We start from the raw sequence: 19493 nt of genomic DNA on the forward strand, positions 1-19493 counted from the left end.
CATATGCTGTAGTATAATATAAATTAGTATATGTACTCATGTATATATAAAGAATAATTAAAATTCTAAAAGCAAAATTTTCATATATACATAAAAGATTTTACACTGATTCTTTTTCTTGTTCCTTTAACATATTGCTAATTTAATCTCAAAAAATCTGATGTGGTCAGCACATAACCGACCGCAATGTGTATTGTCTAGTTAAGTGAAAGTGTTACAGAATATTATAAAAATGTCTGTTAAATACTTCTTTCCAATTTTTAGGACATTAGTAAGCTTATAGTTAACATACCTAGAAAAATGTAAATTTGGCTCTTAGTAGAGTTTTTCTTTGTGCTGCCCGAATTCCCTGAAATGCTCGCCAGTTAGTTTCGGTAACAACCAGAACTCAAATATCAAATTTCAAGAAACTCCATCAATTCGTTCCGTAGATATGGTGGAAAATGTAAAATCGGCCCGTAAATCAGTTTTCGAGTCCTGATCTTTCCAAAAAATTTATATGTTCATAGTTTTCATACGAGGAATTTATATATTAAATTTCAATGAAATCGGTTGATTATTTCTCTTTATATACACAAAAATGTATATTTGGCCCGTAGTAAACGTCCAGTTGCTGACGCCTGATTTCTTCCAAAAGCTAGGAGGTTTCATCGCCGGTAGAGCAAAACTTATATATGAAATTTCAAGTAAATCGGTTGAATATGTTCTTCAATATGCTCAAAAATGTAAAACAGGCCCGCTAAAAAGTGCAGTTCCCGAGGCCTGATATATACCAAAAGTTGATCGATCCGTGCCATGGTGGAAATAAACTTACATATAAAATTTCATCAAAATCGGTTCAGCCGAACTTGAGATACACGCGTGCCCACACAGATCGACAGATCGACAGACGGACAGACCGACAGACCGACAGACCGACAGACCGACAGACCGACAGACCGACAGACCGACAGACCGACAGGTTGCTAAAAATAGTTTATTAACACTTCCCTACTATGGAGAAGTACGTTCCCACCGAAAACTCGATATGCAAAATTTGTTGCCATCACATAACCTACCTATTGTTTACACAATACGGTCGGTAAAAAGGGAAAGCATATTCGGACAGAATTTTTGGTATATTTAGTTATTCACATTTATCTAGCCATAATCAAGGAAATATAATGTGTGAGTAATTACACATTATGAGTATCTTATATGAATTAGAAATTTGTTTGTATGTAATTTTGATCCTTCCTTTATTTTTTCCATTTCTAATAGTTTCTATTTGGTTTACCCCAAAATTTCGAAATGAAGCAAATCAATCATAAAATATATGGATATGATAAGGTGGTGGTTACTTTATTGTTCTTGTCATGAATATGAATGAATTATCTATCTATGTATGTATATATATATGTACATGGCACCATTATATTCTTATATCCGATACCATAAATGAAAATCAATTTTTTTTATGTTTTTTAACTTTTAGTGATAGCAAATTTTTTTCATGTTACCATCGTATGTTATAGAAATGTAAAAAAGTAAAAATAAAATTTTTTTAAATAACATTCAAGAAATTATAGATAAGGAAATTGGTAAATATATAATATGATTAATGTCCTTTTGTTTTAAAATAATGGAAAGAGATTAAGATTTAATAGGGTAAACATGAATAGTCTGATACAAAAACTTTTTATACGTAACAAAATATATAACACTAATGTTATTAAAAGCTAATTTTTCCGCCCCATTGTTAGCTGTTCTATCCGTTTACGAAAAATTCTTAGATTTCAAGCTAAATTAATGCAAATACAAGCCGTAGTCTTAAATTGTAAAAGATACGATAGCGATATTTTATAAAACATATAAGCTCTATTACAATATTTCAGTGTAACTGAGCTATCACTTTTAGCTTTTGCGGTTTGTGCATTGAGCTCTCTCTCGAGAGGTACACCCGGCAAAGGAGTATGCTTTCCCTTCTTCTTTACAACCTAATAATTAATCAATCACTGGTATTACTGTAGGTAGAGTGTTATAAGGCCGTCGCCTACATTGATGACTTGGCGGTTGCAGTATCTGGGAAACGCGTGCAAGCCGTAAATGGGCTATTATTATTAACCCTCAAAAGAGAGAGCTAGATGTTTTCAGCAGGAGGAACTCAATGGAATCCGTTTATCCTTTAGAAAAAACACTACGTTACTCGGCCTAATTTTTGATTCAAAGCCCAACTTGAAATTTAATATTGTGGATAGAAAATAAAACAACTATTACGCTTTTCTCGTGCAAGAAAGTCAAGAGAAAGCGGTGATGGCTGGCGCTCCTCCAGTACAACCGGGAACCCCAAATTGATAAGCAAAATTCAAAGAATGCCAATGATATGTACCGATGGAGTGCTGTGCAACATCCCTAATCAGGCTCTTGGAACTCTCTTGCATCTATTGTCATTAGATATATTGGATCGGCAGATAGCTGCGGAATCCGCAGTACGATTCGCAGTATGATTACTATGGTACTTAGCTAGAATAGTGCTTCCATTCATGTGGACTGGTGATGCGAGATGGGGGTAATTGATTTTGTTCCTTCTGTGCTTTCATTCGTGAAGAATATTTGCACCTCGACCCTTCCGAGGAAACCCTTCCGAAGAGGAAAATGGTTCATTTTTCTTCATTCATTTTTACATTAATAGATCAAAACTTGATGGAAAGTTAGGAGGGCGAGTTTACTCTGAGCAATTGGATTTTGAGCCCCTTTTCCGTTTGCCGGCTCACTGCAGCGTCAGACAGAATTGGTTTGCGATTGGGAAGAAAAAAAATTTGAAATTTTTATATAAAATTATTACCGTTCTAACAAAAACAAAATAAAATATTCAAATTGAAAAATTTTGACAACAAAAAAAAAATTCTAATTTATTCATGATTTCATTATGAATTTTATAAAAATCTGTACTTTATTTAAAAAGCAATATTTAAAAGCAATATTTAACGATTTAATAATTTAATAAAAGCAACTGTTATTTTAAAACTCTAAATAAAAGTTTTGTAAACATACTACAATAATAAACACTTTTTAAAAGCACAATGCAAAAAAAAAGTGCTTTTTAGCTTCATTCTCTCCGACCAATCCAGTCCATCTGTTCCTCAAATCTATTTATAATACATTTTTATCATTTAAGAATACAAAGCAGAAATTTTATATGAAATCAAATGTTTCCTATAAAAACTAATTTCTCTATAGAAGAAAATTCTTAAGCTTAAATTAACATACAACCTCCGTTATAAAATTATATAGCCCTTGAAAATCCTGAAAATGCCATTTCATTTCGCCTAAGAAACTTCTAAGAATTCAAATTTCCACACCTTATACTTGCTAAACTATAAGAATTTTCAATTTTGAATAAATAAACACAAAACTAACGGTAAATAATCGACAATTATTGACTGTTGGATTGTAATAATTTTTTTATTCCCTTCTCCTAAAAGTATGCAATCTTTTCCTTTTTAAGAAAATGCATAATTTTGGTATAGCTGAGATTAATTTTAGTATAAAATTATTTTTTGAAGAAAAAAATATTTTCAGTTGCTCATACAGAATAGTGCTACTTTACTTATCATTGGTTTGATTCAAATTCATATTTTTTTTCCATTCTAAAATTATCCTTATTTAAATTCCGTCATTATAGTTTAAAAAAAAAAAAAGTATGTATATGCATTTGGAGTGCAATTATTTACACACAATTTTATTAAATATTTACAGAAAACTTAATAAAAAAAAAAAAGTAATTTTTATATAGTAGATATTTATTTGCAGTTGGCATAAAAAGTACATAAAACAAGGACTCTTGTATATAATTGTCTCCCCTACACAAACATACAAAAATTCACTTTCAAAAAAAAAAATTTTTTTTTTTTTGTCCTTTTTATATTTTTCTTTTTTTTTTTAATATTATTTTATGAAAATCTCTTTTAATGTTTATTTAAAGGATACTTGAAAAATAAAAATATCTTCTATTTTAGTTCATTATTATCGATTTAAAGTTTTTGAATTTAATATTAAATATACATATAAAAATATATATATATTATATTATGTGTGTATATGTGAACATGTTAGGTTAAATTGTTGAAAACCGCACAATAATTTTTGTTGGTTTTAATGGTTTTTAGGGACTATTTAAGCTTTATATATGTTTTTATCCTCATTATATTGTGGAAAAGAATTTTGAGTTTGAATACATTTTTGTATATATATATATATTAATAATTTAAGGATAATATTTAAATTTATTATTATAATATTATGTTTTAAGTTAATTATTTAAATTTTTAAATATATCTAAATCAGATTTATATGAAAATATTCACATGTAGTACTCGTATTAGGCAATTTTATTTAGGAATTTTTATTGTACAGCAGGGGTATTGTAGGGTGGAGGTGATTATCATTGAAAATATTTTTCACTTACATTCCTATACAAATTATAATTGTAATTTATATAGTAAGCCCTCTATTTCACAATTCAGTAGCAACTCTTTAATTTAAATTACGAAGAAATTTAAGAAGTTCTTATAGAAAATTAATAAATAAATAAATCCAGCGATTAAATTTTCGATATTTCTCTTGAAAATTTTATCTACCTAAATATCAAATTTTTTTTTTTATTACAGTAATTTAAGTGACTCTTTATTTTGTAATTTATTTATTAATTAAAATTTTCATCTACGAATATATAAAACATAATTAATCTTAGAGTAATTCGAAGTAAAAACTCTTTTAAAATTCGTATATTAAAGGTAGATATTTCATGTATTTTTCAAAATTTTTCAACAATTTTTTTTTTAAAGTTTCTTGACAATTGAATTAACATTTATACAGAATTCAAAATATTGAGTAGAACAAGAATTTAATCCAATTACACTTCAATTAATTCGAGTTCAATTTGTCTTCTAGTACGCCTATAGATTTAATGGTTATTATCAATAGATGGTGTTCAATATATTCCATATTTTTTGAAAATAAATTATTAATTCTCTAAAAGTCAAGTTCATATAATTGCAATTATAAATAAGAATAGTTTTATTATTTTTATATTAAATCCCAGCATTAAATTTTTCTAACAATTATAATTTGTTAGAAAATCAAATTATTATCCTTAAAACTATTAAACTATGGAAAGTGAGCGCTAATTTTCATTATTATAGAATTTTCTTTTACACTCACATATACGTCATATGAGTGGCTCAATAATATTTTTCGATAAATTTTCTTTTAAAATAATAAAATAAAACTTTTCAGACTATTTGTTTTCTACATACATACTTGTATGGGTACATACACATATGCGTTTTAATACCGTTATTATGTTAAAAATTTTCCCTACTAAATGAAAATTTGTTTAACAGAAAAAAAAATATTGATTATCAAAAGATGAATTAGAAATTCCTTTGTATACGGATCAATAAAGAATCACTATGTACGATTTATATAATTTTTACATGTCGCACTTATACTTATACTCGTATACAAATTGATAAAGGATAATTTTGTAGAACAAAAATTAAACTTTATTATTTATAATCCTTAAAATAATATAAAAACAAAAAAATCTTTGTATAGACCAATTTAATCTTTTTCACTCTCGATTTTGCTGACTTTAATCCATAAATAATAAATTTGTGGTCCTTTCCTTTTTGTTGCTGTTGTTGCTGTTTTTGTATAAATCCTGGCTATTTATTTAATAGAAAAAAATTTTATTCGGCGACCGTATATAGACTACCCCATGGCAGTTATTATACCTATATCTGTACAATATAAATATGTATATATATTTAGGACAGAATAATATATTATGTGTATCATATTGTTTGTGTATTTAGAAATTTTTGTTTAGAAAAATATTGAAGTGATGAATGGTTTTGTTTTTGCTCAAACAAAACTCAAACCGCAAAATAGTAATGTCTACAGTGAAAGCTAATTTGCCGGTTATATTAAAAAATATATATGTTTCAAGTTACAAAGTAACTAAAGTGTGCTGAATATCTAGTACTAGAAGATGTACATATATGTAATCATTCTGACAAGAATCGAATAGAATTTTAATAAAAATTACTGTTATATTTCAAAAGTTATTGAATTTGACAACGTCAATCCTGCACTATAATGTGAACCGTTGTTTCACTTGCTGTACAACTGTGAATTTTTAAACTGCATTTTAGGAACAATCAAAAATTAAAAAACTATAACGAAAATATTGTCGTTAATTTTCGTTGAGTGCAAAAAAAAAAAAATACTTTTTAGTATTTTTCGCACTAAAAAATATGAAATTGAACCGAATAATTTTTAATGAAATTATTCAAATTCCAGTATAACAGTAATTTTAAAAAAATTTTACTATAAAACCAAGAATAATATTAATTTTCTTCATTACATGTGAGAAAATCTTGAATAATTCTTCAATTTAAAAAATGAAGAACTTACACATAGATAATATGAAATGCTGTTTGAAATAAAGGAATAATTTTTTAAAACAAGGATAGTTCCTAATACCGAAAAGTACTCTTGGAGAACAAACATGTCTTAAGTTTATCAATAAACAAAAATTTCTCTACAATAGCATCCTTGCATTCAAAACTCTATCAATCATTTCATCCAATATTAAATTCAATTAAATTATACTACTATAGAATATAATATTTATCATGCAATCTCTATCTCTGTAATCTTGCTAGAGAAAAGAAGTTGTTACGTTACATGGATTTGTATAACAGTTTTGTAGATAGAAGAAAATAAATTATAAAGGCTAAATTTGTTATTAAATTATTATTATTTTCACGTGCAATGCAATTGAAAAATGCATATCATGCTTATGTAATTTGCGTGAGTTTACGACATGACCAACATACTTGTATGACCAACTTGCATGACCAACTTGAATAACTAATTTGCATGATCAACATGTATGACTAACTCGTATGACCAACATGCATGAAGAACTTTTATGACCAAAATGTATGACCAACATACATGACAAACTTGTATGACAGTAATTTTACAAGCAACTTCATAAAAGTTCATAGTGATCGTTTCATATGGAAGATTTTCACACAAGCGTCTTAAGTTAAAAATGAGCAGATTAAGAGATTTTTATTTGGTATGGGTGAAAGATATAGAACAAACGTAAAAATAATATATAGTAAAAAAATTTACATCCAACAGTTGATTGTAAGAAGGCTTAGTATATTTAGAAAAATATTAAACAATTTGAATAAATCAAAAATTTTCTTAATGTAACCTAAACGAAAAATCATAAATGGACAAACTAATTCAGCATTAACACAAAAAAAAAATGTGAATGTCTTAAAACAAATCATCCTTTTTGATGGTTTGAAGACATTTATTCCTATAATATGTTTACTTTAAAAAATTCCATTGTATCGTCATACATGCTCATGAATAAACACTAAATAATAATAATGAATTTTTTTTCATAAAATTTTAAATTAAAAAGTTTTTTATTTTTTCCATTATAGTTTTTTGATAATCAAATTTTCATCAATCAAAATTTTAGTTTAATATTTTTAGTGTACAAGAAGTTTGAGTTCAATACAGAATATTGAAAATTATATAATTTTGAATACAGTTAGCTATATGTAGTCTATTTTAAGAAAATTCTTCCATAAATTGAATTAAAAAGTTTTTGTACCTTTTATCTATTATACTCGTAGAACAAAGAAAATTTCAATATTGTGATCACAATTTTTGGGAACTCAATAATGTTGTCTTACACTATAAATTCTGCAATTTTCTTCCTCAACGTAATTCTTAAATGTATGTAAAAAAATCAATGATATTAAGTTTAAAATACTTTAAAAAATATTAAAATAATTTTCTGTTTAAATTTAAATGAAAATTTTAATAATTTTTTCGTATATTTTCTCGCAATTTTTGTATTTTTAATATTTTTTAATAATAACATTTTGATAAACTATCAACTATAGTTGATCCTTTTAAAAATAATTTTCTAGTGTCGCTAAATTAAAATTTATTTAAATTGTTGTTAAAATTCTTATAATATTAAACGTATAACACTTGAACACTTTCTCAAAATACAGAAACTTTTAGAGGCGAATGAATAAATTTTTTTCCTTTTGGGGATCTATATATATAAAAAGCAAAAACAATACAAAAAGAGGATCCTTTTTTAAGAAATTTTAAATTCATCAAATCATATTTTTTATATCTACTCCTTTTTAACTTTTTTTTTTATGCACAAAAACCTTTTCAAACCCGTCAAAATATTTCCTTATGTACAAAATATAATATTCGTGTACTTTTAGATAATAAAATTTTATTATACGTTAAGATCATTATTTTCAACAAGATTATATTTTTATATTCCTTATATATAACGGTACTGTGTTCCTTTGAAATATAATCCAAATAATTTTTCTCTCTGAAAATTTAATCCTTTTTTGTTTTTATTTTTTCGTCTTTTCTTAAAAATTACTTATGGTGTTTATTGCTTGATAGTTGAAAAATCTCTCATATTTTTTTTCCAGTTTTTAATCAGTGTGAAACAGGAAATAAATTTTATTGTTGCTTTGTTCATGTTTATGACGTGTAATATAAGCCTTTTTAATCAAAAGGACAAAATTTCCTTCCATAATATTATCTAATTTTTTTTTAAATTCAAAAAACCCTAAGACAAAAATTTCAACACATTATTCTGGCTTAAGTTTAAACTTTGCTTATGAATATTTTCAAAGAGTTTTGTAATTAAGAACGTAGAACAAAAAATTACATTCCAATTATAAATGAGGCGTTCAGCACATTAATAGCCTATACAATATTTTTGCAAAAATGTTCAATAGAGATGTAATGGCCTAAAGAATTGTTCTATATTTTCAAAATACGAGGTTTCCTCCTCTTTCTACTCTATTTTAACATAAGTTCGTTTTTGCCTTTTATAAATATTTTTAAAAATTAAATATTTTAATATTTCAATCGTAATTTACTTGAAATGTCACTTTTGAAAGTAAGCCACTAATATCCTAAACGCTTCAATGCACTGAAGGTATTTAAGACATTATTAGTTTAATAGAAGTTTTCACCGTACAGAATTTCAGTTCAGTAGAAAATCTTGTGCATTTTAATTCTATTAAAAGTTTTCATATATGAATTCTTTTTTAAGCACTTCTAACATTTTACATTCTTTTTTCCATTAAATGTCATATTTGTATTTGCAGTTATTTAGAAATCCATTAGAAAATTAAACTAATACATGGAAAATTCAAAATTTTAAAAAATTATTCAGAAACTCCACGATTATCATTCAACCCGTGTGCAAAATATTTAAGAAAAGGCGATTAAGATTAAATTTTCAGAAAAAAGCAATTTTAATTTTAATGGACGAATCAAAAAACTTAGAATCTTTTTGATTTTATTTTTATTTAAATTTTAATAAATATGGAATTTTTTTCTTGTGACTCTTCTTGATATTTCCTAATATAAAATTCTAGCACTTTAATGTAATTCTCTTAAAATAAATTTTATTCTATACAGAAACTGGTTTTTCCACAAAGACACCATTTACATGAACTTTAACAAAAAGAGTAACTCTTTTACTCTTTTACTCTCTTAGTTATTGTTCAGAAACTTTGCTAACAGGCACACAGACGGGTAAACAAACCAATTAACAATTTGTTAAATTTTTTTTTTCATTTTCTTAAAATTTCTCAAAATAACTTTTAAATTAAACTTATTTAAATTAAAATTACAGCATTAAAAATATTTGTACTTTCCTAATAAAACCAAAAAAAAATAAACATGCACATACATTCATATATAACCAATTTAAAGCTATTTTTGTTCTAATCATAAAATATTAACAAAAGGTCATTTAAATCAAATAAAATCAATAAACTTTAATTTGCAAAATAAATTTCTATTACATATATAAGAATAATGTAAAAAAACTATTTATAAACATTAATATTTCTTATTAAAAATGAAAAATGCAGAGAAAAAAAATATGATGTGAACAGCGTCTGACCGACAACAAAGTGTATTTTCTGTGCTAAGTGTTAAGGTGTTGACGAAACTATAAAAATGTTTTTTAATCATATCTTTCAAATTTGAAGGAAGCCAGTAAGTTAGGCTTCTAAAACGCTAAGTTAATCATATTAAACTTCATAGACATTCGCAGATAATTTCTCTCTATATTCGAAAACATAGTAAATTTGATAGCAGTAAAAGTATACAAAGCTTCCGAGTCCTGTTCATATTCCAAAATTTTGATCATTTTGTGATGCAACCAAAGTAAACTCAGATATCAATTTCGCTAAAAATGGTTCAATCGAAATCAACAAATATGAATGTACAGATAAACAGACGAACACACCGCCAATTCGCTAAGATAGTTCACTTACATTTCCCTATATAGCATGCACAAAAGCATTTTCCACCAAAAACTCGAAATATGAAATTTGCTGCTATCACTTAACCTTCCTTATTTTAATAGGATTGATAAAAAAAGAGGCAATAATTTAAAATATTATAAATTAAAAATAACCATAATGTTAACAAATACAAAAATTATGTTATCCTTAAAATATTAAATTATAAAAAAATTGCCTGTTTTCAACTTAATTCTTATTTATTATGTTCTAAAATCCTTTTAATGTGCAATATCAATAAATAAATCTTCTGATATAATATAACACATACAGACAAACACACACACATTTCTATCTTATTCTGTAATTTTCAGCATTTATACGGAATCTGGAATATCGACCAACAACTTTTGAAATCAAAATCAATTTTGAACTTCTATAATGTAAATCTATACACGTATGTATATTGTTATGTACATGAATTTATTGTTTAACATAAAACGGCATACCATTCAAATACACAATATGGTTGTAAGTATATACACTACACACACAAAATCCAAGTATAATGTTATATAATATAAAAATCTTACAATATGAAAATTGAAAATAAAAATCAATACAAGCGTAACATTAAGAAAATCTCATATTTTATAGTTATGGTTATTCAAAAACAATGTGGTGAGAAATATTACATACATACGATTATGTACATAAACATTACATACACTGTAATATTTGTATAATACATTTACAACTTACAACTTTTAAGAATAAGGAAAAACCAAATGAAAATAAAATTGTACAACATTAAAACTTTCAAAAATATTATACTGTCTATAATAAATTTATATACTCGTTGTTGTATAGTAGTCGCAATAATGGTGTCTATTTCATGAACTTTCCAATAAGATAATTCGTAATTTTAACAATATCGCTATAATGTACTAACAAAATGTTGTATAATAGTGTGTATGTTATTTGTATAGTTTCATTATATACGCGTATAGACAAACATGTTAAGGTTTTGCTGATTACATTTTCAATACTGATTTTATGTAAGGATTTAAATAATTTTATAAAATTTTTCTCTAATATTCTTAACAGGTTGATGAGCAAAATCATTATCATCATCTTGTGGCACCACATCTCGGAGTGAGCTTTGGTCTTCTTCATTATGTTATTCCACATTTCTCTATTCTGGGCAGTCGATTTCCACCTTATAATATTAAATTTTCCCGAATCCCTCTGGATGTTGTCGCCCTACCTCGTTGTAGGTCTACCTCGTACACTACTGATATAAGGCACGCTGTTGAAAGCTTTATATTATGCCCTATTTTCACTCATTCCTGCTACATGGCCAGCCTATAGAAGTCTTTGAGCTTTAAAAAAACACACAACTTTTAAAAAATCATTCAACTCCGCAATAGCATATTTCGCCGTTTTCAAGCCGTCTAGCACCAAGAATTTTACGAATAACTTTTCTTTCAAGGGCTCTTAATGAATGATTCTCCGTTGCTGTTAAGGTCCAAGCTTCGAAATCATGTGTAACTACTGGTCTCAAAATGGTTTTTTATATAAGTAGTTTCGTTTGTCTTTTAAGAAGCCTAGACTGGAATAATTTATTGTTTGCGAAAAGGCAACAGTTACAAACTTAAATGAGAAATATAATTTCTCATAAGCAAGAAGAAGAGAAAAAAAATATTAACTGAGTTTCGCAAAGTTACATTTCCACAAAAATTTCTCCAACCCTGGACTTTTGCAGAGCGTAACACTCTTTTATATTATCTGAGGCACTACTTGTAGGATTGCCATGACCCAGTTCTGCAGAAGGAATTAAAGGTTTCTGCAAACTTCTTCCTGAGATTCGTTAAATCTTCATTTCGCCACGGAGTATAAATTTTAGGAGGCCCGAAAGGTCACACCCATGACCTTACCCAAACCCACTGACTTGGTCCTCAAAATCAGAGCTTATGAACTTGTATAAGAGGTTATATTTGCAGGTGTCAAGTCCTTTGATCTTGTTACTGTGCAGCCGGGGCTCTTGAATCAGAGACGACCATCAGGCTATCTGAGGTGTTTTTGCGTGGTATTAACTTGCATTACCCTAATTTTCGAAATCGGATCTCTCAATTACTTCCATTTATTCTTATCTTCTAAACAGCGTACCCTTCTGGGTTTGTGTTGCGGAAGTCATCCATCGGAACCCCCGTTTTGGCATCTTTAGCACACTTATAAGTTTGTATCTTGCTACACTCATCCAAATACATGCCCGCGAAGACCTGTCGCACCGGCACATCAACCAACCAACCAAAGAATACAATTTAATGGTCGGCAGGAAAGAATGAAAATTTTTAAATATTTTATTTATAATAAGAATTTTTTAATACATGCATACATACATTTATAATAATTAATTGTACTTTTCGAACTTTTTCTCGTACATTAAACTGTCAATATAATACTTACAAACAAAAACTTAATGTGGTAGATTTTTACAAAAATTATTAAACATTGTGGCATTATGAAATCTGTACATTATTGAGTATTCTGCATGTAAGTACATATATGTATATAAAAAAAACTGTTGAAATCGTGAAATACTTAACAAAATTATAAAATAAACAGCTAATTGACAATATTTTCTAATTATAACTTAAGTATAATAAATTTCATACGCAACAGGCGACCAGCTCACATATAAAGCATTTTCAATTTTTAAGTAAACGTATTTGAATCTGTGTAAGAACTACAATACATAATATATACTTAAAACACTACTAAGACCGCTTAACAACTAAATTCCTTTACAGTTTAAAACCTAATTAATTTAGCAAGTAAAATAAGAACGTGTTATTTCTCTGGAATTCAACTTGCACCAAAAATTTAAAATACGAGTATTTAGGATGAAATATGATAATGCAAAAATATTAAGAGCTCAAAAATTTTTCATAAAAGCAACTAGGCTTCCTACATTTTCTTCGATATATTGAAATTATTTTTTTAAAAAACACTAAATTAAGACCATCCTAATGAAATCATTAAATAAAAAATGTTATTCTAGTGAACGCAAGATTATAAATAAACTAAATTCTCAATTCACGTGCACTTTCAATAAAATCTGAAATGGAATATTTATTTCGTTACCATAACAATATTGCAATGAATTGTTAAAGATCTTCGCCTTAAAATAAATTACTTTGTATTTGTACACATAAAAAAATTCCGGTTGCATATACGAATAAAATTGACTTAAGAAAAGCCTTTTGTTGCATTTAAATTCTACAGAATATTTGAATAGCATTATGAATTTGAAATTCCACATGTAGATTCGTATATTATTCGTGTAAATTCGTATATTATAGAACTCCAATTGCATAAATACAATTAAGGTTGACTACCTATTATTTTGTAATAATCCAACAATATCCGGTCAAATAAAAGAAATTTTTTCTGAAATCGCGATATATTAGAATATGGCAATGATAGCCTCCAAAACCTTTAGAATGTGGATTGCAAAAATTTTATTTTAAATAATTTAATCACCGAATTACTATAAATTGTTCTAAAGAAATTCATGAACAGGTGCGCAACTTCTAATTTGGTAAGATGCCATATAATTTTTTCGAAATTATTGAATAGTTTGTTTATATTATACAGAACGGATCTTACATGGAGTTGGCATGATCAATTCTGTAAATAATATTGTTATCCTCGTTAATTTTAAAATTATAATGTTGAAACCATGTTTTTAATATTATTGTATAAAAGAAAATCAGAAGAGAAGATTATAAATTATTTCACTTTAATTACTAAAATCGGCATTACTTATAAATAAATTATTATTTGCAGCAAACATTAATAGTTATTGCCATAGTATACATATATATTTATGTACGAGTATGCAACCATTTGACATAAATATAGTCATCATTATAAAATGACAATTTAAATTCAAATCATATTTTAAATTAACATAACTAGAGCATTTAATTTTAAAATATCATTATACGAGTACAAAAAGTAATTTATACAATATAAAGTGAGTGTGTTTGCAATTTAGAAATTCTATAATGAAATGATTAAAAGAAATTTATTATATATGTATGTATGTATAGATTCTTAAAATCTTCGTAATATTTTATTTGTAAATGTGATTCAGATTGCGTTTTAATGATAAAAATTAAAAGGTAATGAATGACTGTTATATAATATAAAGCAAATAATAATAATAATAAATATGCCGTTCAGATAAATTTAATGTATACTTATTGGCATGCATACTTATTGGTATGCAATTCTATCTACTATCACCATCTCTATACTTACTTATTATAAGCATAAATTTTATTTGATTATCATTACGTTTGTCATTGTTTTGTATTCATTTGATTGTTTACTATTCAAATCTGAAATAGATTTAATAATTTAAATTAAAACTTTAATTTATACACATGTATAACACCAATAATGAATTTCGAAGCAGTTAAAAGAAAAATATGTGATTAAATTCATGGTAGCAAAAATAAATTGTTTTTAAAACGAGAATAACCGGGAAATAGGTCACATAAACTCCATGATTACCGTGCGAGTAAATCATTTTATACAACATATACGGCAAAATCTAATATTAAGTATACGACAATGTCTTATGACATGTCAAACTGAAATTCTCTGATTGAAGCTAAGATTTTACGTCAAATTTGACAATTGATGTTACCTAAAATTTGATATTGAAAAGTAACTCTAAAAATTAATTGTCGCCATTTTAATTTTAAAATATCTGACAGTAAATCTGATGAGAATAGTATAATTTTTATTATTTGTTGTGAGATAGTATCAAAATGTCAATCAAACAGTGTTTACACTTACTCATACGACTATGATCAGACTCAGATATAATCTTAGATTTTTCCGCATATGTAAACAGTAATTAGGAGTTGTATGAGCCACACCGCTTTTTGGTTTTTTCAAAAAGTGACATAGCCTATAAAAACTGCTCAACCAAATTAAATTGAATTGTATATTTCCTGAAGCCATTATATGAGTTGTTCATTATATAGAAGATTTACTATAATTTGCTGTAGAACATTAACAAAACCCTCTATTTTATTATTTCTAGCACAATTGCAGTCCTATAAGATTATTAAAATCAAATCTCAGCCTGTCGAATAATCATTTTAATTGCATTTCTAATTGAAATAATTCCATAATGAACAAAATTTAATAAACTCAAATCATTATAATTACAAATTCCATATAATTCAAATGTGAAATTATGTAAAAGCAATCAAATAAATTTTCATATTACAAAATGCATTATTGAAGATTTAAGATGCAAGTCAATAAATTTTTAATCCGAAATAGAGAATCTATAGTATTTATAGAATATTAAGATAATTTTCATTCATCCAGCTAAAGCTGCCAATTGTTTTGCATTAGCACGTAATCCAATTTGAATCTTTCTTTCATCTAAAATTACAAGACAAAATTTTTAATAAAAACATTAAGATAACAAAAATTATTAATTTACATTGAAGAATTGTAAAATTATCAGAATTAGCATTAAATTCGATGTAATACAACATGAAATCTGGAGAACTAAATTCAATTGTACCAGCAATTGTATAAATTTTTATATCATTATCAATTTCGGGTATAGCATTTATATTCAAAGATATTCCATTGTCCAAACATAATCTAGAAGAACAATAACAGCAATTAAATGTAAATATGTACAAATTTAATAATAAATTTTACTTTGTTGTAACAGTTCCATTTTCATGTAATATTTCACTACTCTCCTGTACAGTGACCATATTATTTTCACCAAATTTTATGTATTGTTTCATATTGAATATGTCATCAATAACAGCGTTAGCAGCAGCTTCAGATGATATTGAATTTACATCGTTTGATTCTTCGTCATGTTTATGAAATTTTCCACCTCTTTTACAATATATTGTATTAATACAAAATAATATTATAAAAAAATTTCCAATTATATTATTAAATATTTTTTTCATCTTGTAAACTTGTCGAATTTTCAGTAACAAATGATTTTACAAAAAAATTTCTTGAATAATTTCATTGGAAAAAAATTCGCTTTATATATAGAAGGAAAAAATTTGATGGGGTCAGCATATGATTGACTGATCGATATGATTTTGAATTTATGTAAATTTTTCTATAAAATATTTCAAGAAAATTAATTCATTATTTTGTTATTCATGATAAACTGGTTCCCGAGATGTGCCATCAAAGTTGATCAATTAATTACATGACAAAAAAACCGATAGACGAGCAGTCCGTTAGGCAGAATAAAAAATTGATATTTCCTCCAACAAAATAATTTGTTTTAACTCTCTCTCTAACATAGAGAAATTCATTCCGTGTAACTATGATCGCATTAAGTGTAATAAAACATTTAATTCGGGACGATCGCAATACCTTCCTTATTGTATCCAATGCGGTGCAAATAATAATTAATTGAAAATAAAACGAAAACAGTGATAATGTGACCGCGAATGACGATACATTAACAATTTTATAATAAACAATATTTTTAATTAATTTAACATATTCCCACATTTTTAGTTATTAATAATATGGTCAATTAAGAAACCGCAAAAAAAAATATATTAATTATTAACTCTTTTACTACCAACACTTGCAAAGTTGGAAAATTCCAATAAAATAAGAAATCGATTTACGTTAAAAATTAAATTGTTGAATTAAAGTTTTTTTGTTTTTGTTTCAAAAGTTCAAATTTTTATTTGAAATCTTTTGTAAATTCTGGATTTCAAGGAAAATTTTCTATAGTTTTCTTTGAAGGGGTTAATAAACAGATGGTAAAAGTGACAAACTTCTCTCAATTTTTTCAAAGCAAACAAAATCTAGAAATTTCAATTGATGGTGCTAATAAATTATATAAAAAAATTTTTATTATGAATTTATAAAAATTCTGATTCAATATTCGTAAGCAATACAAGAGATTATGTATATGAAGAACTCATATTGTTAATAAAAATTTATTAATGGGATTTATTAATGGGATTCAAAAAAAATTCCCCTGTTACTTATAATATTCTTAAATTTACGTAAATTGAGATTTATTTCTAATATTTGAAAATTTGAAGATTTCATTGAATAACTTGTAACAAATTGATGAAATTTCAATTATAAATCCTAGGGACGTCACAAGTTTTTGAAAAGAACTTAATTTGCAACTAGATGTAACCATGAAACACCTCTATAGAGGAAGGTCTCAATACAAATCTTGAATAACAATTCAATAACTCTTGAATCACAAATTTAAGCAATTTTAATAATAGCGGTCATAACCAACCAATAATTTTCTGTCTGTAAAATCAATATACTTGATTTGGACTAACGTGGGAATTGTCATTTAGCTCTCACAAACCGATTTCAACCATGGATTTATTAAAAACAAGTAAACTTACCATCTTAAATAATTGCCATCTTAAACGCCAAGTCAGTGGTTACAGTCTAAAAGCACTATGTAGGCGCGTACTGACTAAAAATACTATATTTAAAAGCACTAAAACCACAAAATATTCATATTTATTGATATTTTCACTATTATTATTGATTATAAATAAAATTTTACAGTTGATCTCTGAAGAAACCATTAAAACAAATTTTTGCTCCTGTTTTTTTAACACTATAATATTATATTAATTAATAAATATAGTAGATCGTGCATATTGTATACATTGAAAATATTTATTTGATTATTAGATACGCTTCTATGACTGAAATTCACTCTGAAGCCAAAATTAAGGAAAACCCGATTCTCTTAACGCCGACCAGCTAATGCTGCTAAAATTTTCGCACTAGCAAATGCTCCTTGGTTCATAATTTGACTTGATTCAACTAAAATTTATGTAATATAAGATATAAAAAATATTTTACATTTACAGTAAACAACTTACAATTTACAAGATTAAAATCTTCCCCTTCAATTTCAAATTCAATGTTATACGAGAAATTATCTGGTGTTTTAAGCCTCAAATTTCCCAAAGTAGTATAAGTTTCTGTTTCATTAATCATTTTTGGAATATAATTTAAATTTAAAAAGATTCCATTCTCTAAATCCATACTGCAATAAAATGTAATAATTTTAAAAATGAGAAATTCATTTAGTTTTAATTGAATAATAAGCCTTACAATATTTCAATGGTACCATTTTCATGAACGAATTCATTACTCTCATAAACGGTTACCATATTCTTTCCGAAATAAATTTTTTGAAATTCTATGTCTTCTATAGATGAACAGTCATTTGATGTAGTAGAAGATTGATCATCACCTGATATATTTGTTGTATTTTCATTTTCATCATTTCCTCCGGCAATTACAACACAAATGCATACCAATAATGTAAAAAATCCACTTAAATTTTTAATGAATTTTGCCATCTTTATTCTATTAATTTTATTTAATGAATGATCATACTGAAAAAATTAAAATACCTTTTTATATCGTTTAATTGCTTTAGTAATTATTAAATGAAGTCCTCAATTTTTTATTAAACTTCAAATGAAATTATTGCTCACTGTATTTAAAAAATGCACATTATCACACTCCAAAAACATGTACATATGCGATTAATTTTTATAATTTCTAATTCTCATCTTAAACAACATGAATTGAATAATTGATTAATTGAAATTTAAATATAGAAATCAAATATTCTATGCGAATAGAAGTTAGGAATAAAATATTGCTAAACGTCTTTCAATAACTATAATATTTTCACCCTACGTTAGTTTAAAAGCTAATGTAAAAGCTCACTTTCTAAATTATGAGCGTAATAAATAGTGTAAAAATTTTTATTTAGATAACAATCTCAATAGAGAATTCTTTCACTGTTCACATAAATTCAAGTCGACTCAGGTTGACTTATAGTCTATAATCACTTAATAAAATGAATGGTTTGACGCCTTGTCACCTATATAATTTTAAAATTGAAATAGTTATTATTATTATTATTTCTTTATTTAGTATAACAATAACTATTTACAATTAATACTAAGGTATTTACATTATCACATTAAATTTTCATATTTACAAAAATTGTTTTTACTATTTTAT

At 26.1% G+C, this 19493-nt stretch overlaps 2 protein-coding genes across 2 annotated transcripts; both read right to left on the reverse strand.

Moving 5' to 3' along the window:
* Positions 1 to 15710: 15710 nt before the first annotated feature.
* On the reverse strand, positions 15711 to 16420 carry LOC129608055 (uncharacterized). Its single transcript, XM_055519364.1, has 3 exons — positions 16137 to 16420; positions 15910 to 16076; positions 15711 to 15848 (listed from the first exon to the last, which is right to left on the reverse strand). Exons 1-3 carry the CDS (start codon positions 16400 to 16402, stop codon positions 15784 to 15786), a joined length of 498 nt encoding a protein of 165 aa, XP_055375339.1. The 5' UTR covers positions 16403 to 16420; the 3' UTR covers positions 15711 to 15783.
* A 1533-nt stretch (positions 16421 to 17953) lies between these two features.
* Positions 17954 to 19015, reverse strand: LOC129608054 (uncharacterized). Its single transcript, XM_055519363.1, has 4 exons — positions 18956 to 19015; positions 18567 to 18853; positions 18332 to 18498; positions 17954 to 18272 (listed from the first exon to the last, which is right to left on the reverse strand). The coding sequence occupies exons 1-4, from the start codon at positions 18998 to 19000 to the stop codon at positions 18196 to 18198; spliced, it is 576 nt and encodes a 191-aa protein (XP_055375338.1). The 5' UTR covers positions 19001 to 19015; the 3' UTR covers positions 17954 to 18195.
* Between the last annotated feature and the right edge of the window lie 478 nt (positions 19016 to 19493).

Source organism: Condylostylus longicornis, unplaced genomic scaffold (assembly GCF_029603195.1).
Source record: "Condylostylus longicornis isolate FDR11 unplaced genomic scaffold, ASM2960319v2 ptg000030l, whole genome shotgun sequence".
In the NCBI taxonomy this organism is placed as follows: domain Eukaryota; kingdom Metazoa; phylum Arthropoda; class Insecta; order Diptera; family Dolichopodidae; genus Condylostylus; species Condylostylus longicornis.

Excerpts from the sequence above, each read along its gene's own strand:
- LOC129608055 (XM_055519364.1), bottom strand. The coding sequence starts at position 16,402 with ATGAAAAAAATATTTAATAATATAATTGGAAATTTTTTTATAATATTA. Across the intron at positions 16,077-16,136 it reads AATGGAACTGTTACAACAAA|ATTATGTTTGGACAATGGAA; the intron begins GTAAAATTTATT and ends TTGTTCTTCTAG. Across the intron at positions 15,849-15,909 it reads TAATTTTACAATTCTTCAAT|ATGAAAGAAAGATTCAAATT; the intron begins GTAAATTAATAA and ends TTGTAATTTTAG.
- LOC129608054 (XM_055519363.1), bottom strand. The coding sequence starts at position 19,000 with ATGTACATGTTTTTGGAGTGTGATAATGTGCATTTTTTAAATACA. Across the intron at positions 18,854-18,955 it reads ATGTGCATTTTTTAAATACA|TATGATCATTCATTAAATAA; the intron begins GTGAGCAATAAT and ends TAATTTTTTCAG. Across the intron at positions 18,273-18,331 it reads AGATTTTAATCTTGTAAATT|TTGAATCAAGTCAAATTATG; the intron begins GTAAGTTGTTTA and ends CATAAATTTTAG.